The sequence below is a fragment of the Cloeon dipterum genome, chromosome 4 (genome assembly GCF_949628265.1).
Source record: "Cloeon dipterum chromosome 4, ieCloDipt1.1, whole genome shotgun sequence".
Classification (NCBI taxonomy): Eukaryota; Metazoa; Arthropoda; class Insecta; order Ephemeroptera; family Baetidae; genus Cloeon; species Cloeon dipterum.
Window position 1 is genome coordinate 35,842,600 of NC_088789.1, and position 24,414 is coordinate 35,867,013.

The window sequence follows — 24,414 nt, forward strand, 5'->3', positions numbered from 1 at the left end:
AAATCTTCCTTTTGATGCCTCCTACCGTCTCATGCTGGCCGCGTACGAAAAGCCCGATTTTCACTGTTCCTCGTGCCTCTAGCGCTAGCGTCTAAGAGCTGCTAAAAATTGAGCATTTTGTATCCACTCTGCAGGAGACAGCAGAAGGTATCAAATGGTCAATTCTGCGTACCTCCTCATGCCGCATGCGAACCTAGTACTAAAACCCGATTTTAACGCTTACAATGAGAGCAGAAGCTTCATATAACATTAAAAATTGATCATTTTGTATCCAGTCAGCAGGAGATAATAGGAGGTATCAAATAGAAGAATTGCCTCTTTTTGTCGGCTGCTGACTCCATGCTAGAGCCCGATTTATACGCGAATGGGCGGTTCATTTTGGTGCCGAATGCCAGACAGGCTTCCATTATTAGCGTTGTTGTGGCGGTAAAAATTAAATGCTATCCAGTATTGCGTAATATCGGTTTATTCTTGAATATACCGTACAAATTTAACAAAGATGAATATATTCGAGTAACACACAATTAAATAGTTTAAAAATGCAAAATAGAGTATTTCGGGGTATTTTCTGATGTCGAAAAATGTCAAAATGACGTCATTTGCATTTTTTCCGGCGCTGCAGCACCGCCATTGAAGGCCTGCGCTGAGCACTACCTGATGAACGGTTCAGCTTCAGCACCGTCTCTTATACAATAGTCTTGCAGGTCCGCCAAGTCGGAGAGGATAATTTGAAGGATTCCCTGAAAAAGAGAACAAATGAGTTTAAAATTTTCATGTCTTGCTGAGCACTCACTTTCTCTCATCGAGTTCCTTTCCTGGGCGTTGTTCCGCCTGGCAAACTCCTTCGCCGGCTTGGCCAACGCCTCCTTTTCCTGGCGGGCCTTCTCCAAGCGTTTCTCAGCATTTTCCCCCGACAATTTTACGGAAAAAACCTGAGTTTTGAGAATTTTAAAATTTAACATTTGGAGTTTGTCCAAATTTACCTTTTGGCTCCTTGCTCAGGGCGCTATCCAGAACGGGATGCAGGCTGAGGGCCGACGAGGGATGGCTACGTGAGATGCGGATGGTGCAGGGCTGGCCAAAAAGGGCGTCCGCGGCCTCGACACGGCTGACGCAGGCGACGCAGAGATCAAATTCGAGCTGACGGCACTCCTCATCTTCGACGCAGAGGATCTCAGGTAGGCAGCAGGCGCCAGGCGTTAATTTTGAGAAAACGAGGCGACCGCGCTTGCTGGCTCGCAGGATTCTGAACATGGTAACTTATTAATTAACGCCATGTGCGCAGAGCAGTAATAAAAATTCACCGAGAGTGCCCGAAGGACGTGGTCGAGCTTGCGGTAGGCAGTAGCGGCCAGAGGGAAGGCCTCGCTTGAGGACTGGTCGCTCGTACAGCAGGCTGGCTCCGTGCAAGGGCAACCCAGACACATCATCTCGACCGCCTGCGCCATAATATGCTGCTGCGACTGGGAAAAATTAGTAAAATAAATTCTTGGTCAAGTGAACCTAATAAAAATACGTGGAGGTTTTGTGCAAGAACCACTCACCAATAAGCAGACGAGTGCGGAATGCAGTGAAACGCTGTTGCAAGTCGGCGTTGGCAGTCGCAATTCGCAACCACAACCGCACAGCAGCCAGCAGTCACGTTCTACCTGGGAAGCAGACAAAATAATTATTATGTCAATTTAGGCAAACCGGCAGCATAGCTGAAATTCTTGTTACGTAATAATTGACGGACGAAAGAAAGTGAAGTTGGCGAGTGCAGCAGTGACAATCACTGCAGCCACTGGCACAAGAATTTTCGCTCAAATTACATGCTCGCAAGCGATCTGATTGAACTCGGCGCACGCACATGCTACAATGACTCACACAATTATCACCTCGAATTCGGTAATCCATCGGTAGCCTCCGAAGCCATCTACCATGCACGCTTGTCGCTTACAAAGCGATGCGAGCAAGCCAGGCAGCCTGACATCAGGAGAGGAAATGGTAGCGGCGACCAGCTACGTTCACACTCCTTCCTATCTTGCTGTTGTTTCGCTTCTCGTAGTTTTACTCTTCTCTCCTGCTTACATTGGATTTGTCGCCGGTGCCCCTCTATTCGTCAATCTCAGTCTCTCTCCTCGCCTATTTGCAGCAGCATGGAATTCGTTGCTGATAAAACTGGCGGAAAAATTAAATTCTGGCATCGCACGAGAGAGCAGAGAATGCGATGGGATGGGAGCAGCGCCACACATTTCAGCATAAAATAATATTTTATCTTGGCTGCAGTCTTTTTTAACAATCGCATTATCAAATTAATTGTGCTCGCAGTGTCAGTGTCAGGGCATTATGATTGCCCTCTCCTCTACTTACCACGCTCTTCAGGCGTTACATGGGTAGCTCGCATTTTAGTCACTGAAATGCATTTTGCTTCGATATAAAATTTTAGTTTCATTCACTTCTGCAAAATTAAATTTTTAGTTCAGTTTTAGTCAGTTAATAATTATAGCATCTTCTGATAAACTATATTAAGGCTGCTGTTTCTTTATCCCAAAACAGTACTCTTTTCAAATGACGAGTACATTTTTAAATTAATATAATAATTGTTTTAATATCATTCAACTTGCGTAATATCATCTCATTTAAAAAAAATCAGCCAATGATATTAAGCGCCTACACCCGTTCCGTCTATATCAAACTTTGTTCAATGAGCTGCGTAAATTAAAAGTGATCAGATAAATTCAGTCGTCTCGTCAACGCGAAATTACGCGCCCAGGTGCGAACAAAAGCTGCGGCTGCCGCGGCTTTTTGCCTTTTTCATTCAGCCCAGCGGAAGCAGTGGCGGTGAAATTATTATTTTAAGCAGGTCCGCGCCGCTTTAATGATAGCAAAAAAAAGCGCTCTGCACTGCCACCAGCGAAGACTTCGATGAGAAGATCCGCCGAAGTACTCACCATCTCGGGCGTCATACTCCTACAAAACTCTGAAAAAAGAGCAGAAAACTCATTCACATTGGCACAGAATCCGCAAACGCATGAACTAAATACCATTTTTAAAATTTAATAAAATCGACGGTCAAATTACTTGTTCCACGTCGATTTTTATTTTTTACCTTGTTTGTTTTTCTAATAAATAATTCAGACTGTTCCGTACAAAACACAAACTCACCTTGATTTGAAGCAAACAATGGATCACTTAAAATGAAATGCAAACATAGCTTTTTTAAGAACGCAGAAAAAAATGCAACAATGCAATTTTATGAAAATTTACGTTTGATTTTGTGTTCAGGTCACGCAGCCAGTCACCAAATTTTTTTAGAGTCACGTGCGCAGTCGCCGTGAATCTGGCTGGGCTGCCAGCCACCGGGGAAAAACGTCTGTCGGCACACCATTATATACTGCGCAATAATTTGGAGAAGCTGTCATCGCCAGCTGCCGATTTGAAACTCGCGGCTGACTTTTAATTTTCATTATGCGCATTCGGTCTTTTGAAAAATCTACAAGTTCTGTTTTACTTTGATGGCTTCAAATTTGTCCAACTGCTCACTGTAGCCAACACGATGGAGTTTTTTTCATTCTTACCTTGAATCGATTCCAATGCCAAAATAACGATTTAAATAAATTGATTTTGCATATTTCTAGAAAGAAAACAAATTGAAAGCAACTTTCCGGAACGTTAGAGAAATTGAAGGAAACCGTCTTACCTTCCAATCCAAGAAAACTCTTTGAAAAAATGCAAATTTCTTAAGAAATTAGTGCGAGAAACCGCAGACGCAGGAGTTAGTGAGCAAAGAGAAGTATTTCAGCAATGCGCCAGCAGCAGACGCACAACAAGCAGATTTTGTGCTTGTTGATGATTGAGTAGCGTGCGTCGAATATTGCCAAACTTACCATTTTTCCCTGCTCCACACCGCAGCAAATCGACAGTTAATTATAGCCGCCAAAAATAATAATTTAATTATTTAATCTGCGGAAATTAGTTTCGACTCAACGAAATACCGCCGATAATTGGGAAATCCTTTGTCCTCCAGCATAATTTCCATATTTTGCGATAAATCCCAAGCTGCACAGAATAATGCAAACACCATGGAGCAACGTATGCATTTCTATACATATTTTTAAGATCTAATTAATAAACCTGTGCAAAAATAACTTACTTCGCCGTGACTGCAAGTCTCCGTTTCTTTAGGTTTGATTCATCGCTCTTGCCAGCTAGCGATTGCCTAAGATATAAATTTATTAAAACGCAGTACATATGATTACGTAATGCAAATTACATACACCAAAATATAAAATTTTAAATAAAATGAACTTATTCCGGTCATATTAAGGAAATAATTGGTGTACGTGACAACTGCTGCTGCTGCTGAGACGGCTTTCGGCTTATTCCATTCAGACAAGCGGCAATATTGGCGGAAATATGAATTTCTAAAAACGTCCAACGCGCGTCGGTAGCGTTTTAGCGTAGCTGCACGCACTTCTGGGGCGTGCAGGTCGAGATTTCAGCTTTAATTTTCATGCCGGCTGGTCCAAAATAATCCAATTCCTGCTCCTTGGCCTAACTTACCGTCGAATCTCATTGTCAGGCAAACTAGCCTTTTTATGGGGAAAATTAGCAAAAAAAAATGCGCACTGCTCTGCCACCCGCGAGGACTTTGTTGAGATGATCCGACGCGCAGAAATATACATACCAGTCCGGGCGTAAACTTGACACTCCACTCGCACGAAACTCTGAAAACAGCAGGAGAAAGTTATTCGCTTTGGCACTGCATCCAGAAAAGAGGGAAAATATTTTTAAATAAATAATAATGTATTCGGCCATCAGATTCCTTGTTTTCTTACGTTTTGAACATTCTAGTAAGTAATTTATATTGTTCCGAAAAAGACAAAGCTTACCAAGATTTGAAGCCAACAGCGTCACGCTAACAATTGAACAAGAGTGTTATAACAATGATTTAGCTCCGTAAGACCTCTCTCATTCTTGATGAATAAATATGTACAAGTAGTGTTTTTGCAAAAATTGCTCCGATACAAACATTATTTTGCAATATTTCTGATTCTTACCACACCTATAGTTTCTTCAACATTTCCAAGAACTAAATAGAGGGCAGACGAATTTTAAAATGTGTAAAACACATAATATGAAAAATTGACCACTCAAAAATGAGAGCCAAGAATTCAATGCGCAAATAGATTTTAAGGACGCATAAAAGATGACTAAATAATTTTAATAAAATTAATATACGATTCTATGTAGAGGTCTCAGCCGGCCGTCAAATTGTCTGAGTCACTATGGGAAGCCGCCGGCTTCAAAGCGTCAAAAATAAAAAATGGGTATTTTTCGTGAGAAAATATTTAAAATGAATCTTTTGCGAACCTCAGTTTCCTACTAGAAATCGAAGAAATCTTCCGTTCCATTGGAAAACAGCCTGAAAAATATGCAAACTTTCTTAACAAATTTGTGCGTCAAACCTCCAGGGTTCGCCAATTTAGCATTGCGCAAAAAACCCACCATTTCTCTGAATGGAACCAAATTTATATTTCGCGCTTAGACGTCGTTTCAATTTAAGTTATCACGAGCGTCAGCAGACGCCAAATTCTGAGCACGCAGTGCGTGCAGAGGGCGATTCCAAACTTACCATTTTCCCCTGGTGCAGATCGCTGCATCAATTATTAATTAAAGCAGAGGCAACGTAACCCTATAAATAAATATATTCCGACTGGATTACTCGCATGTTACAGCGGCCAAAATCTATTTTTGCTCAACGAAATACCGCTGATATTTGAAAAATCCTTTTCGGCGTTGCACGAAAGCTACTTTTAGAAAGTAGTTTAAATGAACTGTGAGGTTTGATTAGATCATTAGTTACTTGGGAAAACACCGCGGCAATATTTTGATCCTCCTGATGATTTTCTCCATAATATGGCTGCGCTGCTTGTTCTCCTTTCTCCGCTAAAACAAGACAGAACAAAAAATAATCGATTAAATTCGTTGAAGATAGGAACTTCACTTTCTAAATGTATCCCTAAATAGCAATAGTTTTAAGATTTGATGGAAATTGTTTGTTAAATAATGGAAATCTTTGATTTTTGACGAGGGAACTGGGCAGGAAACGCTCCTCTAAATATCCTCAACCTTACCTCTTAACTAGTAGACGCTTTATTAAATAAAAATACCTTGAATAATTTACTAAATACGAAACCAAACAATATGGCGCCTAATAAGTTATGCAATGCTTCTTTTTCCCCAATATTACGTTTTGTTTGGCCTGGGCCTTGCCCCGGCGTCACGAGGTTGGTTGGTCATCCACAGGCACAAAGCGGTCATCTTCATAGCCTTGAGAAATTCGTTGAGAGGTGTATATCCCTCTTTGCCTATTTCGGAAGGCCCTATTAATTGTTTAAACTTTAAGACTTACTTTGGCTGCCACATTTCAAACAAGGAATTGACACAGAATCCAGAAAAGCAAAAAAAGTCATCTTGTAAAATTTAAGAAAAATCCTGACCGTCACATTCCTTGTTCCGTGGTTATTGTTTATCTTTTTACCTTTTAGAAAATAAGCTCAGCTAGAATTAAAGCCAATAGTTTGCGTGGGCTGGCGTTCACTTAAAATGCCAAGAATTCAAATGGTCTCAGCGCAAAACAAAAATCCACTAATGTAAGTAATTTAATAAAAATCAATGTTCGATATTAAGTTGAGGTCTCAGTTAGCCTCGCTGCGCCGCGCCGGCCGCCAGGGAAATAGCTAAAAATTAAAAATATGCATCATAAAAAATGTCTTGCTTAAAAAACAATCCAATCGCGCCAGCTGCCGGGCTGACGAGAACCATAAAATTAGTGATTTGGCTGTTATGGTGCTAAATGTCAAATATAAAAATCGAATACACTAATATCCTACAAATTGTAATATTTTATTTTAATGTGTCTTAATGATAATGATCGCAAATTGTATAAAATATTGTTGACACTAGCTGCTCACTATAGCCAATAGTTCAATTTTTTTAATTCTTTCCCTGAATCGATTTCAAGCGTTAACAAGAATTTCAAATGCATATTTTTTGGGAAGACTTTCAAAAGAAATTTGTGCGGGAAACCGCCAGGGTTCGCAAATTTTGCAAAGCGAAAAAACCACCAGTATTTGGGTTTATTATTCGGCAATTATCATATTCAGACTGGTGAGTATTTCTTTTCGCTTTTTCGGAGAGCCCTTGTGTTTTAACGCGTCTGATTTGGGCTTGAAGGGTGGCTCCCCTGGCTCACCTTTTGGATTTTGGATTTCAGCAGCTTCCTCTCAGCATCGCTGCTCAGTGTGAAAAGTGGAAGGAGGCACCTGTGAACACGTTTTTGTCATTAAACGAAACACGAAATAGCAAATAAACGATTATTACTTATAAAAGTAAAATGAAATAGAAAATAAAACTTGGTCAAAGAGGAATTACTGTGAATTTCCCCGCAAAATCCTTAAACACGCATGTTTGGTTTGCCCAGTCGCTGTTCCCGCCAATTCAGCAGCGGCAGCAGCAGCAAATTCTTCGCTGCTTAGAAAACAACCGGCGGAAAAATGAAAATTCCGCTACCGCCCGATGGAGGGCGGAGGGGCAGCAGAAAGATGGAATTAATGGGATCAGCGCCATAAAACCCAACAGATTTGATCCCGGATGCTGATTGTGAGTCATTTTTCGCAATCGCACTAACTAATTAATTGTGGGCTTATTATTGTCAGTGCAAAATTATGTCCGTTTTTGCACTCTCCTCTGCTTTTGCATCTTTTTCATCTCATTCAAGTAGCGCAGGGATTTGCTACCGCTTGGGCATAAGAGACACGCCGCGAAATACTTACCAGTGCGGGCGTAGACTTGACCTTGACACTCCACTCCTTCCTACGAAACTCTGAAAACAGAGCAAAACAACTCGTTCACATCAGCACAGAATGCAGAAAGACATTACAAACATCATTTTGAGAAATTTAAGAAAAATACTGACTGTCTGATTTCTCGATCCGTGTTTATTACATTTGTTTTTGCATTTTTAGCAACTTTTTTTAGCAACGAAAGGGTTGCATATCTGTGTGATGCCGTTTCCTAGCATCTACCTAAATCAAATTTGTAATTTAATTTTAATTTAATAATTTTAAAAGACAAACAGATACCTGAACTTCGTAAACTCAACTTTTTCAAATAAATTATTTTATAGCTATTATTTAATTTCATTATATTCATTATTATTGTTTTTTGAATTTGTTTTTTTTTAATTATTCAAAACTAGAAGAGCCGCACATTGCGACTCTTTCGAGCGAGTTAAAGGATGAATCTGTGTGATGCAAATTCCCAGCAACCAAACGAGTCAAATTTGCAAGATTGGCCGCGGTTTGAAGGGTGGGATACTTTATCACACTCTAATTTAACCCTCTCGCTCGCTCGAAAAAGTAGCAAAAACGCTCTAGACCAGCAGAATTGATATTAAAAATAAAAAAACGAATTGAAGTCTGAGGAAAGATATTGATTTAGTTGAGTCAGCCTTAGTACAGCGTGATAACAAAATGCAGACGCGGCTTTTGCGTTGCTACTTTAAATAATCAACGTGCGTCCAAGAGCACAAATTTTGTAAACTCGCCATATATGAACATAATTTAAACATGGTGTACTTACTCAGTGCTGAAATTCGGCCATCTGTTGGAGTTTCCGGGGTCTTCGATGGCCGCCTGATGGCCGCAGGGCGCCTCCGAGGCCGCAGGTCTCGTCTGCACTCTACTCTGCGACATATAAGACAAAGAATTTTCGCAAAACCCCCAATTTTGACCCCGTAAAACCGGTCCGTCCAGTGCATTCTGAATTTGCAGGGAAAATCTGCCGCGAAAGAATTTCTCCTTTGAGAATAACATTCGCGTGTTAAAATGGCCGCACGCGGATCTAATCGCAAACTCCGAAAGACACTGTTTTGGAAAGGCGAGCGGTGCCAATGTGCAGTTTGTGCCGCTGCTCGTCGCTGTCGCTCGCAAAAAGGCCGCAAGTTTTAATTTTTTCTAAAAATCGCCATAATTCGTGTCTGGGCTGCAATCGTTTCGAACTTGGTTTGGCATCCTTTGACACCGAAATAAACAGCTGAGAGTCGAAAAACTGACCAAAAATCGAAAGGGCAATCGATTATGGCCAAAATGCGAGTTTTCATTCCATTGGCTTTAGAAACGTTTCCCATGTTTGCCGATAATTTAATTCTAAGCCGCCTGCTGCTGCTTTTCCTCGTATTTTGTAAACCAATTTTGAATCGACGGCTGATCCAGTGCGAGCATTAAAAAAAATCAGAACGAACCAACGAACAATTGCAATGATAATTTGTGTGATACACTTTCGTCCGAGAGTAAGCGGCGGTCCATTGGACTCACATAAAGGCCGCTAATTAAGCCCGCGAAAAAATTAATTAATATCCTAATCTTTTTTAAATTTCAAATTATAACACGGCTCCTATCACCCCAATCGGACCTAGCCAGTGTTAGAAATATGTTACGCGTCGATTGGGCACCATTGACGCCCCCTTGGCCCCATCTCAAATTGGTAACCCCCAAAATAGCAACTTATTTGGATTTATTTTTCCTTTGCATTTTCCCATGTCACCCGTGAGGTACGCGATCTTCTACCAACTTTCCCATGAACATTTGTGTTTGCCCACAGAGGTAAGCGCAACACTTTTCCCCGGGCTAATCACTCGAGAATTAATTATCATCGATTCCCACATGGTTTAAATTAAATATCTTCCAACTTATTTTGAAAACACCGAATTTAAATTATTAAAAATACAAAATTGGCACCTCTCAAGCATTTGAAGGCTCGAATGGGGGTCTCGGTGAACTTGGGAGTCCAAAGATCATTTGGAAGTCCACGGTAGACGTCGACCGGTCCAACGAGGCCTTTTTGGAAGGGCGCAAAGATTGCTACGATCGACCCAGAGCACCGTTTGGTATTTGAAGACCCGGCTTGACGAAGACCCCGCACGAAACAGGAATGCATCGCATTCCGCGCGACCGACCCACCCCTTCCGGCAGCAAACGCGCCCCCTCACCCTCAGTGTGTCCAAAGGTCCCTCCCCCCACCCCGCTTCGCAGCTTTGGACACGCAGAGAGATGTCGGAAACGCTTTGTTGCCGGCTGGCAGGGCGAGTGCTCGCGTGGAAACGCCGGCGTCTAACAAGATCTGCAGGGAGTCCGGCGTCTGTAGCTTAGTATCTGAACACAGCCAACCAAATTCAGCATGCGGATGCCAGAGAAGCGCCTAAACTACTTTATTCATTGTCATAGAAAAACTGGCAACAATTTTTGCCTCAGTCCGGCATTGCTTAAGCATTGGAAGAAATTTAAAATTTAAAATTTTAGCTATTAAAAATTAGCCGCGCGCGCCAGCTGATTCGATATTAACCCGGTTTACCTGCGCTTGTTATAATTAAAACGTCCTATTTTTTCGGCTATTAAATTCGGCTGGTCAGTGTGAGAAAAAAGACACCTAAATCCGTCAAGTAATCGCAAAATACTGCCAACAATCGAGTTATAGCACTACACCAGCAACAGGTTTTAATTTTTTATTTAAAAATTTTCCAACCTTCTATCAAAAGCGCGACACCGAATTATCAAACATTAAAAACGCCATTTTCGGCAATTTAGCGGGCCGAATTCGGCCGCTGGTTCGGTCACAGTATGAGAAAAAATTAACACCTAAATCCATCAAGTGTTTCTTTAGTTAATTAATTCTCGGCCGCTGAACGCGTCGTCTAGACCAAAACATCGCCACAAAATTAAAACCAACGCAGAGGGTCGATGACCTTTTGCATAGCGACAGCGGCACGGCCACAGTGTGCAATTCTATGTAAATTTATTGCATTAAAACGCGCAAAAACACCAGTCGGCAGGTCGAATTTAGCCGGCGAGTCGGCCACAACGTCGGCCGCGATAAAAAGAGTCGAAATAACCCCAATGCGAGAACATTTTTGGCGGGAAACTAATTCACATGCGAGAATTCTCTAAATTAGTCCAAAATTAATATAATTTAAACAGGTTTGCACTTACTCTGTGCTTCCTCGCAATCAGTGGCGGGTCGGCCGCGGTCCACGATGGCCGCCTGATGGCCGCAGGCCGCCTCCCAGCTCGCTCAATCACGGCCGCAGTCCATATCGCAGTCCATTCGTCCGCTCGCTGCAAGCAACAAGCAAAAGAAAATAAAATTATACATTTCTTCCAAGAAAAATTAGAAAATTGCGGCTGATTAATCATATCAACCCATTTTTAAACGCTAAATTACATTATTTAATTCTTGTCGCACGCAAAACCACAATTTTTGGCCATTCGGCAGGCTGTTGAGCCGAATTCGGCCACGACGTCGGCTGAGTTAAACTGGCAAGTAGTATGAGACCAAAACCCCGCCAAGTGATCCTCGAGTTAATCGAATAAAAACGAGAGAAAAAACTCCGCACCTAATATTAACCTTAATCTGACCCTACATTGACCCGCTGTTTATGTACGTAACAGCGAATTCGACCCATCGGCCAGCCGTCGGGCCAAATTCGGCCAACGAGTCGGCCGCACTGTCGCCCGCGGCGGCCGCGTCAAAATGAGACCAAAAAAATAGAAATTCGATTAATGGTTCGCGAGATAATGACGAAATTCTTGGCCGGAAAAAAATTCTCACGCGCGAATTCTTTCAAATCCCCGAAATGTAGCTGCATTGAAGCATGCACTTACTCACAATCAGAGCGGAAATTCAGCCATCAGTTGGTGTGGCCGTCAGCCGTGGGCCTCGGTGGCCGCCAAGTGGCCGCAGGCCGCCTCCCAGAACGCTCAACGCCGGCTGCAGACTGCAGTAAGTAGGGTTGGGTATATCAACGTTGATATATCAAAGTTGATATGATATTTCAAATATCATATCAATATCAAGCCTGATATTTGATATATCATATCAGGCTGATATTGATATCTAAGTCGGATATCAAGGTTGATATCAGTTGACATTTTTGACCAACAGATGGCATTTTTCATGCCGGTTTTCGCATAAAAGTTTAGGATCAAACTGTACTTTCCGTCCCCAAACATGGGCGTAACCGATATTGCAGTTTTCGCAATGCACAAAAGGCGCGAAAAATGTCTCAGCTGATCGATCACAGATGATCTATCAGCTGTGGTCAGCTTATAGTAGCTTTTGTGTTGAATGAAAATTAAATTAAATTGTTTGTAAACAAATGTGCCAGCAACGTCAGGTAGGTCAGGTTAAACCCTGACAACAATAAAGGCCACACACGCCAGCTGATCGGTCACAGATGACCTCTGTCAGCTGGCAGTACCACATTTACTTGTTGAATTAAAATGATAATAAATTGTTTGTAAACAATTAATTTTGATTTGAATGGTGAATAATTAAGAACTTATTGTAACTAATCCAATCAAAATGAGTACAAATAACGCAAATATTATTGCGAACATTGCTCTGCTGATGGCATAGCCCCAAATTACATATTGAAATACTAATTAAATACAAAACAGCTACGGTTTAAGGTAATTTCATTCTGATTTCTCTTATGTGTATCAATTAAACTCAATTATTTAATACCAGATGAAGGTTGAAGAGCACATATGATGTGGAGAAAAACACTCCAATATTTTAATTTGAAGATAAATTGACGCTCTCACATTATCAGCTGATAATGTAAACATCAAACTTAAAATTAATTTTAAAATGGCACAATTAAATTATTATTTTATTAATTACCTAATGATAGCTATTAATTAATTAATTAATTAGATACCCATGTGGCGGGAAGGGGGGAAGGGAAAGCAGCCAGATGCAAATTTTGGCGCCATATGGTGGGATCCGACACACCCCCTTCTCAAACATCTGTTTTAAAGGCGCGCAATATTTAAATTATTTGAATACTCATCCCATGACTGCGGAAAACCGCCATTTTTCAAAAGTTTTCTTATTTAACCGATATTTATGAAAAAAAATCGGTGAAAAATGCTTTAAAAATCGGTTTTTAAGCCTTTTAAATAGCCATAACCAGTTTCGGTTCGTCCGGCAGCCATTTTTTGATCAGCTGGAAATATCAACGTTGATATATCAAATTCTGATATTTTTCGGTTGATATATCAATTTTTTGATATTTTAAATATCATATCAATATCAGATATTTGATATCGATTTTTGAGCTAGTACCCAACCCTAGCAGTAAGGAGAGTCAGAGCACCAGAGCAGCAGCGCCATTGCAGTGCACCGTTCGCATTCGCAGTATTCGCACTCGTCCGCTCCTCCGCTCGCGGCGCTCGCTACACTGCAAGCAAAGCAACATGCAATACGCATGCGCGCTAGAGCCTGGTGTCTGTCTGCTGGTTGCCAGCAGCTGTGAACGCGGGAAAGGAATTATCGCATTCGCACAGCTCTGAATTCGCGCGTTGCCATAAGAACGCAATGAATGTTAAAAAGGGGAGTGATACGTAGTGACTTTTTATTTGAACAAAAATGATATTACATACATGAACAGACCGATTTTTTTTTTAAATATATTCTTCTGACTAATGCCACAAAATCCACTTTTTTCTAATTTAACGGTTACGCCCCCTTTTTTGAACATGGGAACTATGGGAAGTCAAAATTTCCAGCTAATTTGAACCAATTTGTATGCTTCAGAAACGAAACATTAAAATTAGAATTTTTAAAATGGCCGAGATCAAAGTTTTAAAATTCTTAGGGCAATTATTAAATTAAAGACATGCTTGCAGACTTAATTAACGCATTCTAAATATTATTTTCTAATTTTCCAGCTAATTTGAACCAATTTTCTCGCTCCAAAATCGAAAAATTAAAAATTAGAATTATGAAAATGGCGCAGCTCAAAGTTTTAAAATTCTTAGGGCAATTATTAAATTAAAGACGTGCTTGCAGACTTATTTAACGCAATCTAAATATTATTTTCTAATTTTCCAGCTAATTTGAACCAATTTTCTTGCTCCAAAAACAAAATATTTAAAATTAGAATTATGAAAATAGATGAGATCAAAGTTTTAAAATTCTTAGAGCATTTATTAAATTAAAGACATGCTTGCAGCCTTAATTAACGCATTCTAAATATTATTTTCTAATTTTCCAGCTAATTTGAACCGATTTGCACGCTCCAAAATCGAAAAATTAAAAATTAGATTTATGAAAATAGATGAGATCAAAGTTTTAAAATTCTTAGGTCAATTATTAAATTAAACACATGCTTGCAGACTTCATTAACGCATTCCAAATATTATTTTCCAATTTTCCAGCTAATTTGAACCAATTTTCTCGCTCCAAAATCGAAAAATTAAAAATTAGCATTATGAAAATAGATGAGATCAAAGTTTTAAAATTCTTAGGTCAATTATTAAATTAAAGACATGCTTGCAGACTTAATTAACGCATTCTTAATATTATTTTCTAATTTTCCAGCTAATTTGAACCAATTTTCTCGCTCCAAAATCGAAAAATTAAAAATTAGAATTTTTAAATTGGCCGATATCAAAGTTTTAAAATTCTCTAGTCAATTATTAAATTAAACACATGCTTGCAGACTTCATTAACGCATTCTAAATATTATTTTCCAATTTTCCAGCTAGTTTGAACCGATTTTCTCGCTCCAAAATCGAAAAATTAAAAATTAGAATTTTTAAATTGGCCGATATCAAAGTTTTAAAATTCTCTAGTCAATTATTAAATTAAAGACGTGCTTGCAGATTTATTTAACGCAATCTAAATATTATTTTCTAATTTTCCAGCTAATTTGAACCAATTTTCTTGCTCCAAAAACAAAATATTTAAAATCAGCATTATGAAAATAGATGAGATCAAAGTTTTAAAATTCTTAGGTCAATTATTAAATTAAAGACATGCTTGCAGACTTAATTAACGCATTCTTAATATTATTTTCTAATTTTCCAGCTAATTTGAACCAATTTTCTTGCTCCAAAAACAAAATATTTAAAATTAGAATTATGAAAATAGATGAGATCAAAGTTTTAAAATTCTTAGAGCATTTATTAAATTAAAGACATGCTTGCAGCCTTAATTAACGCATTCTAAATATTATTTTCTAATTTTCCAGCTAATTTGAACCGATTTGCACGCTCCAAAATCGAAAAATTAAAAATTAGATTTATGAAAATGGCGCAGCTCAAAGTTTTAAAATTCTTAGGGCATTTATTAAATTAAAGACATGCTTGCAGCCTTAATTAACGCACTCTAAATATTATTTTCCAATTTTCCAGCTAATTTGAACCAATTTTCTCGCTCCAAAATCGAAAAATTAAAAATTAGCATTATGAAAATAGATGAGATCAAAGTTTTAAAATTCTTAGGTCAATTATTAAATTAAACACATGCTTGCAGACTTCATTAACGCATTCCAAATATTATTTTCCAATTTTCCAGCTAATTTGAACCAATTTTCTCGCTCCAAAATCGAAAAATTAAAAATTAGCATTATGAAAATAGATGAGATCAAAGTTTTAAAATTCTTAGGTCAATTATTAAATTAAAGACATGCTTGCAGACTTAATTAACGCATTCTTAATATTATTTTCTAATTTTCCAGCTAATTTGAACCAATTTTCTCGCTCCAAAATCGAAAAATTAAAAATTAGAATTTTTAAATTGGCCGATATCAAAGTTTTAAAATTCTCTAGTCAATTATTAAATTAAACACATGCTTGCAGACTTCATTAACGCATTCCAAATATTATTTTCCAATTTTCCAGCTAATTTGAACCAATTTTCTCGCTCCAAAATCGAAAAATTAAAAATTAGCATTATGAAAATAGATGAGATCAAAGTTTTAAAATTCTTAGGTCAATTATTAAATTAAAGACATGCTTGCAGACTTAATTAACGCATTCTTAATATTATTTTCTAATTTTCCAGCTAATTTGAACCAATTTTCTCGCTCCAAAATCGAAAAATTAAAAATTAGAATTTTTAAATTGGCCGATATCAAAGTTTTAAAATTCTCTAGTCAATTATTAAATTAAACACATGCTTGCAGACTTCATTAGCGCATTCCAAATATTATTTTCCAATTTTCCAGCTAATTTGAACCGATTTGCACGCTCCAAAATCGAAAAATTAATAATTAGAATTTTTAAATTGGCCGATATCAAAGTTTTAAAATTCTCTAGTCAATTATTAAATTAAAGACATGCTTGCAGACTTCATTAGCGCATTCCAAATATTATTTTCCAATTTTCCAGCTAATTTGAACCAATTTTCTCGCTCCAAAATCAAAAAATTAAAAATTAGAATTTTTAAATTGGCCGATATCAAAGTTTCAAAATTCTTAGGGCAATTATTAAATTAAACACATGCTTGCAGACTTCATTAGCGCATTCCAAATATTATTTTCCAATTTTCCAGCTAATTTGAACCGATTTGCACGCTCCAAAATCGAAAAATTAATAATTAGAATTTTTAAATTGGCCGATATCAAAGTTTTAAAATTCTCTAGTCAATTATTAAATTAAAGACATGCTTGCAGACTTCATTAGCGCATTCCAAATATTATTTTCCAATTTTCCAGCTAATTTGAACCAATTTTCTCGCTCCAAAATCAAAAAATTAAAAATTAGAATTTTTAAATTGGCCGATATCAAAGTTTCAAAATTCTTAGGGCAATTATTAAATTAAACACATGCTTGCAGACTTCATTAGCGCATTCCAAATATTATTTTCCAATTTTCCAGCTAATTTGAACCAATTTTCTCGCTCCAAAATCAAAAAATTAAAAATTAGAATTTTTAAATTGGCCGATATCAAAGTTTCAAAATTCTTAGGGCAATTATTAAATTAAACACATGCTTGCAGACTTCATTAGCGCATTCCAAATATTATTTTCCAATTTTCCAGCTAATTTGAACCGATTTGCACGCTCCAAAATCGAAAAATTAATAATTAGAATTTTTAAATTGGCCGATATCAAAGTTTTAAAATTCTCTAGTCAATTATTAAATTAAAGACATGCTTGCAGACTTCATTAGCGCATTCCAAATATTATTTTCCAATTTAATATACGATTCTATGTAGAGGTCTCAGCCGGCCGTCAAATTGTCTGAGTCACTATGGGAAGCCGCCGGCTTCAAAGCGTCAAAAATAAAAAATGGGTATTTTTCGTGAGAAAATATTTAAAATGAATCTTTTGCGAACCTCAGTTTCCTACTAGAAATCGAAGAAATCTTCCGTTCCATTGGAAAACAGCCTGAAAAATATGCAAACTTTCTTAACAAATTTGTGCGTCAAACCTCCAGGGTTCGCCAATTTAGCATTGCGCAAAAAACCCACCATTTCTCTGAATGGAACCAAATTTATATTTCGCGCTTAGACGTCGTTTCAATTTAAGTTATCACGAGCGTCAGCAGACGCCAAATTCTGAGCACGCAGTGCGTGCAGAGGGCGATTCCAAACTTACCATTTTCCCCTGGTGCAGATCGCTGCATCAATTATTAATTAAAGCAGAGGCAACGTAACCCTATAAATAAATATATTCCGACTGGATTACTCGCATGTTACAGCGGCCAAAATCTATTTTTGCTCAACGAAATACCGCTGATATTTGAAAAATCCTTTTCGGCGTTGCACGAAAGCTACTTTTAGAAAGTAGTTTAAATGAACTGTGAGGTTTGATTAGATCATTAGTTACTTGGGAAAACACCGCGGCAATATTTTGATCCTCCTGATGATTTTCTCCATAATATGGCTGCGCTGCTTGTTCTCCTTTCTCCGCTAAAACAAGACAGAACAAAAAATAATCGATTAAATTCGTTGAAGATAGGAACTTCACTTTCTAAATGTATCCCTAAATAGCAATAGTTTTAAGATTTGATGGAAATTGTTTGTTAAATAATGGAAATCTTTGATTTTTGACGAGGGAACTGGGCAGGAAACGCTCCTCTAAATATCCTCAACCTTACCTCTTAACTAGTAGACGCTTTATTAAATAAAAATACCTTGAATAATTTACTAAATACGAAACCAAACAATATGGCGCCTAATAAGTTATGCAATGCTTCTTTTTCCCCAATATTACGTTTTGTTTGGCCTGGGCCTTGCCCCGGCGTCACGAGGTTGGTTGGTCATCCACAGGCACAAAGCGGTCATCTTCATAGCCTTGAGAAATTCGTTGAGAGGTGTATATCCCTCTTTGCCTATTTCGGAAGGCCCTATTAATTGTTTAAACTTTAAGACTTACTTTGGCTGCCACATTTCAAACAAGGAATTGACACAGAATCCAGAAAAGCAAAAAAAGTCATCTTGTAAAATTTAAGAAAAATCCTGACCGTCACATTCCTTGTTCCGTGGTTATTGTTTATCTTTTTACCTTTTAGAAAATAAGCTCAGCTAGAATTAAAGCCAATAGTTTGCGTGGGCTGGCGTTCACTTAAAATGCCAAGAATTCAAATGGTCTCAGCGCAAAACAAAAATCCACTAATGTAAGTAATTTAATAAAAATCAATGTTCGATATTAAGTTGAGGTCTCAGTTAGCCTCGCTGCGCCGCGCCGGCCGCCAGGGAAATAGCTAAAAATTAAAAATATGCATCATAAAAAATGTCTTGCTTAAAAAACAATCCAATCGCGCCAGCTGCCGGGCTGACGAGAACCATAAAATTAGTGATTTGGCTGTTATGGTGCTAAATGTCAAATATAAAAATCGAATACACTAATATCCTACAAATTGTAATATTTTATTTTAATGTGTCTTAATGATAATGATCGCAAATTGTATAAAATATTGTTGACACTAGCTGCTCACTATAGCCAATAGTTCAATTTTTTTAATTCTTTCCCTGAATCGATTTCAAGCGTTAACAAGAATTTCAAATGCATATTTTTTGGGAAGACTTTCAAAAGAAATTTGTGCGGGAAACCGCCAGGGTTCGCAAATTTTGCAAAGCGAAAAAACCACCAGTATTTGGGTTTATTATTCGGCAATTATCATATTCAGACTGGTGAGTATTTCTTTTCGCTTTTTCGGAGAGCCCTTGTGTTTTAACGCGTCTGATTTGGGCTTGAAGGGTGGCTCCCCTGGCTCACCTTTTGGATTTTGGATTTCAGCAGCTTCCTCTCAGCATCGCTGCTCAGTGTGAAAAGTGGAAGGAGGCACCTGTGAACACGTTTTTGTCATTAAACGAAACACGAAATAGCAAATAAACGATTATTACTTATAAAAGTAAAATGAAATAGAAAATAAAACTTGGTCAAAGAGGAATTACTGTGAATTTCCCCGCAAAATCCTTAAACACGCATGTTTGGTTTGCCCAGTCGCTGTTCCCGCCAATTCAGCAGCGGCAGCAGCAGCAAATTCTTCGCTGCTTAGAAAACAACCGGCGGAAAAATGAAAATTCCGCTACCGCCCGATGGAGGGCGGAGGGGCAGCAGAAAGATGGAATTAATGGGATCAGCGCCATAAAACCCAACAGATTTGATCCCGGATGCTGATTGTGAGTCATTTTTCGCAATCGCACTAACTAATTAATTGTGGGCTTATTATTGTCAGTGCAAAATTATGTCCGTTTTTGCACTCTCCTCTGCTTTTGCATCTTTTTCATCTCATTCAAGTAGCGCAGGGATTTGCTACCGCTTGGGCATAAGAGACACGCCGCGAAATACTTACCAGTGCGGGCGTAGACTTGACCTTGACACTCCACTCCTTCCTACGAAACTCTGAAAACAGAGCAAAACAACTCGTTCACATCAGCACAGAATGCAGAAAGACATTACAAACATCATTTTGAGAAATTTAAGAAAAATACTGACTGTCTGATTTCTCGATCCGTGTTTATTACATTTGTTTTTGCATTTTTAGCAACTTTTTTTAGCAACGAAAGGGTTGCATATCTGTGTGATGCCGTTTCCTAGCATCTACCTAAATCAAATTTGTAATTTAATTTTAATTTAATAATTTTAAAAGACAAACAGATACCTGAACTTCGTAAACTCAACTTTTTCAAATAAATTATTTTATAGCTATTATTTAATTTCATTATATTCATTATTATTGTTTTTTGAATTTGTTTTTTTTTAATTATTCAAAACTAGAAGAGCCGCACATTGCGACTCTTTCGAGCGAGTTAAAGGATGAATCTGTGTGATGCAAATTCCCAGCAACCAAACGAGTCAAATTTGCAAGATTGGCCGCGGTTTGAAGGGTGGGATACTTTATCACACTCTAATTTAACCCTCTCGCTCGCTCGAAAAAGTAGCAAAAACGCTCTAGACCAGCAGAATTGATATTAAAAATAAAAAAACGAATTGAAGTCTGAGGAAAGATATTGATTTAGTTGAGTCAGCCTTAGTACAGCGTGATAACAAAATGCAGACGCGGCTTTTGCGTTGCTACTTTAAATAATCAACGTGCGTCCAAGAGCACAAATTTTGTAAACTCGCCATATATGAACATAATTTAAACATGGTGTACTTACTCAGTGCTGAAATTCGGCCATCTGTTGGAGTTTCCGGGGTCTTCGATGGCCGCCTGATGGCCGCAGGGCGCCTCCGAGGCCGCAGGTCTCGTCTGCACTCTACTCTGCGACATATAAGACAAAGAATTTTCGCAAAACCCCCAATTTTGACCCCGTAAAACCGGTCCGTCCAGTGCATTCTGAATTTGCAGGGAAAATCTGCCGCGAAAGAATTTCTCCTTTGAGAATAACATTCGCGTGTTAAAATGGCCGCACGCGGATCTAATCGCAAACTCCGAAAGACACTGTTTTGGAAAGGCGAGCGGTGCCAATGTGCAGTTTGTGCCGCTGCTCGTCGCTGTCGCTCGCAAAAAGGCCGCAAGTTTTAATTTTTTCTAAAAATCGCCATAATTCGTGTCTGGGCTGCAATCGTTTCGAACTTGGTTTGGCATCCTTTGACACCGAAATAAACAGCTGAGAGTCGAAAAACTGACCAAAAATCGAAAGGGCAATCGATTATGGCCAAAATGCGAGTTTTCATTCCATTGGCTTTAGAAACGTTTCCCATGTTTGCCGATAATTTAATTCTAAGCCGCCTGCTGCTGCTTTTCCTCGTATTTTGTAAACCAATTTTGAATCGACGGCTGATCCAGTGCGAGCATTAAAAAAAATCAGAACGAACCAACGAACAATTGCAATGATAATTTGTGTGATACACTTTCGTCCGAGAGTAAGCGGCGGTCCATTGGACTCACATAAAGGCCGCTAATTAAGCCCGCGAAAAAATTAATTAATATCCTAATCTTTTTTAAATTTCAAATTATAACACGGCTCCTATCACCCCAATCGGACCTAGCCAGTGTTAGAAATATGTTACGCGTCGATTGGGCACCATTGACGCCCCCTTGGCCCCATCTCAAATTGGTAACCCCCAAAATAGCAACTTATTTGGATTTATTTTTCCTTTGCATTTTCCCATGTCACCCGTGAGGTACGCGATCTTCTACCAACTTTCCCATGAACATTTGTGTTTGCCCACAGAGGTAAGCGCAACACTTTTCCCCGGGCTAATCACTCGAGAATTAATTATCATCGATTCCCACATGGTTTAAATTAAATATCTTCCAACTTATTTTGAAAACACCGAATTTAAATTATTAAAAATACAAAATTGGCACCTCTCAAGCATTTGAAGGCTCGAATGGGGGTCTCGGTGAACTTGGGAGTCCAAAGATCATTTGGAAGTCCACGGTAGACGTCGACCGGTCCAACGAGGCCTTTTTGGAAGGGCGCAAAGATTGCTACGATCGACCCAGAGCACCGTTTGGTATTTGAAGACCCGGCTTGACGAAGACCCCGCACGAAACAGGAATGCATCGCATTCCGCGCGACCGACCCACCCCTTCCGGCAGCAAACGCGCCCCCTCACCCTCAGTGTGTCCAAAGGTCCCTCCCCCCACCCCGCTTCGCAGCTTTGGACACGCAGAGAGATGTCGGAAACGCTTTGTTGCCGGCTGGCAGGGCGAGTGCTCGCGTGGAAACGCCGGCGTCTAACAAGATCTGCAGGGAGTCCGGCGTCTGTAGCTTAGTATCTGAACACAGCCAACCAAATTCAGCATGCGGATGCCAGAGAAGCGCCTAAACTACTTTATTCATTGTCATAGAAAAACTGGCAACAATTTTTGCCTCAGTCCGGCATTGCTTAAGCATTGGAAGAAATTTAAAATTTAAAATTTTAGCTATTAAAAATTAGCCGCGCGCGCCAGCTGATTCGATATTAACCCGGTTTACCTGCGCTTGTTATAATTAAAACGTCCTATTTTTTCGGCTATTAAATTCGGCTGGTCAGTGTGAGAAAAAAGACACCTAAATCCGTCAAGTAATCGCAAAATACTGCCAACAATCGAGTTATAGCACTACACCAGCAACAGGTTTTAATTTTTTATTTAAAAATTTTCCAACCTTCTATCAAAAGCGCGACACCGAATTATCAAACATTAAAAACGCCATTTTCGGCAATTTAGCGGGCCGAATTCGGCCGCTGGTTCGGTCACAGTATGAGAAAAAATTAACACCTAAATCCATCAAGTGTTTCTTTAGTTAATTAATTCTCGGCCGCTGAACGCGTCGTCTAGACCAAAACATCGCCACAAAATTAAAACCAACGCAGAGGGTCGATGACCTTTTGCATAGCGACAGCGGCACGGCCACAGTGTGCAATTCTATGTAAATTTATTGCATTAAAACGCGCAAAAACACCAGTCGGCAGGTCGAATTTAGCCGGCGAGTCGGCCACAACGTCGGCCGCGATAAAAAGAGTCGAAATAACCCCAATGCGAGAACATTTTTGGCGGGAAACTAATTCACATGCGAGAATTCTCTAAATTAGTCCAAAATTAATATAATTTAAACAGGTTTGCACTTACTCTGTGCTTCCTCGCAATCAGTGGCGGGTCGGCCGCGGTCCACGATGGCCGCCTGATGGCCGCAGGCCGCCTCCCAGCTCGCTCAATCACGGCCGCAGTCCATATCGCAGTCCATTCGTCCGCTCGCTGCAAGCAACAAGCAAAAGAAAATAAAATTATACATTTCTTCCAAGAAAAATTAGAAAATTGCGGCTGATTAATCATATCAACCCATTTTTAAACGCTAAATTACATTATTTAATTCTTGTCGCACGCAAAACCACAATTTTTGGCCATTCGGCAGGCTGTTGAGCCGAATTCGGCCACGACGTCGGCTGAGTTAAACTGGCAAGTAGTATGAGACCAAAACCCCGCCAAGTGATCCTCGAGTTAATCGAATAAAAACGAGAGAAAAAACTCCGCACCTAATATTAACCTTAATCTGACCCTACATTGACCCGCTGTTTATGTACGTAACAGCGAATTCGACCCATCGGCCAGCCGTCGGGCCAAATTCGGCCAACGAGTCGGCCGCACTGTCGCCCGCGGCGGCCGCGTCAAAATGAGACCAAAAAAATAGAAATTCGATTAATGGTTCGCGAGATAATGACGAAATTCTTGGCCGGAAAAAAATTCTCACGCGCGAATTCTTTCAAATCCCCGAAATGTAGCTGCATTGAAGCATGCACTTACTCACAATCAGAGCGGAAATTCAGCCATCAGTTGGTGTGGCCGTCAGCCGTGGGCCTCGGTGGCCGCCAAGTGGCCGCAGGCCGCCTCCCAGAACGCTCAACGCCGGCTGCAGACTGCAGTAAGGAGAGTCAGAGCACCAGAGCAGCAGCGCCATTGCAGTGCACCGTTCGCATTCGCAGTATTCGCACTCGTCCGCTCCTCCGCTCGCGGCGCTCGCTACACTGCAAGCAAAGCAACATGCAATACGCATGCGCGCTAGAGCCTGGTGTCTGTCTGCTGGTTGCCAGCAGCTGTGAACGCGGGAAAGGAATTATCGCATTCGCACAGCTCTGAATTCGCGCGTTGCCATAAGAACGCAATGAATGTTAAAAAGGGGAGTGATACGTAGTGACTTTTTATTTGAACAAAAATGATATTACATACATGAACAGACCGATTTTTTTTTTAAATATATTCTTCTGACTAATGCCACAAAATCCACTTTTTTCTAATTTAACGGTTACGCCCCCTTTTTTGAACATGGGAACTATGGGAAGTCAAAATTTCCAGCTAATTTGAACCAATTTGTATGCTTCAGAAACGAAACATTAAAATTAGAATTTTTAAAATGGCCGAGATCAAAGTTTTAAAATTCTTAGGGCAATTATTAAATTAAAGACATGCTTGCAGACTTAATTAACGCATTCTAAATATTATTTTCTAATTTTCCAGCTAATTTGAACCAATTTTCTCGCTCCAAAATCGAAAAATTAAAAATTAGAATTATGAAAATGGCGCAGCTCAAAGTTTTAAAATTCTTAGGGCAATTATTAAATTAAAGACGTGCTTGCAGACTTATTTAACGCAATCTAAATATTATTTTCTAATTTTCCAGCTAATTTGAACCAATTTTCTT

General features: G+C 39.3%; 2 protein-coding genes and 1 long non-coding RNA gene across 4 annotated transcripts in view; all 3 read right to left on the reverse strand.

The window, feature by feature from the left end:
• Positions 1–24,414, reverse strand: part of LOC135942248 (uncharacterized) — a 93,031-nt gene that overhangs the window by 11,211 nt on the left and 57,406 nt on the right. The window lies entirely within an intron of this gene.
• LOC135944236 (uncharacterized) lies at positions 459–11,824 on the reverse strand. The gene is made up of 12 exons (XM_065491049.1): positions 11,706–11,824; positions 11,034–11,159; positions 8,629–8,730; positions 7,821–7,870; positions 7,241–7,310; positions 5,849–5,931; positions 1,878–4,709; positions 1,545–1,649; positions 1,305–1,463; positions 984–1,246; positions 794–932; positions 459–740 (listed from the first exon to the last, which is right to left on the reverse strand). The coding sequence occupies exons 7-10, from the start codon at positions 1,920–1,922 to the stop codon at positions 1,175–1,177; spliced, it is 381 nt and encodes a 126-aa protein (XP_065347121.1). The 5' UTR covers positions 1,923–4,709; positions 5,849–5,931; positions 7,241–7,310; positions 7,821–7,870; positions 8,629–8,730; positions 11,034–11,159; positions 11,706–11,824; the 3' UTR covers positions 459–740; positions 794–932; positions 984–1,174.
• LOC135944197 (uncharacterized) lies at positions 17,080–24,088 on the reverse strand. Of its 2 annotated transcripts, none has more exons than XR_010575288.1 (6): positions 23,524–24,088; positions 22,848–22,973; positions 20,443–20,544; positions 19,635–19,684; positions 19,055–19,124; positions 17,080–17,745 (listed from the first exon to the last, which is right to left on the reverse strand). It is a non-coding gene; the product is annotated as an uncharacterized LOC135944197 (long non-coding RNA). The 2 variants fall into 2 exon arrangements; XR_010575287.1 differs by having other exon boundaries at positions 23,520–24,088.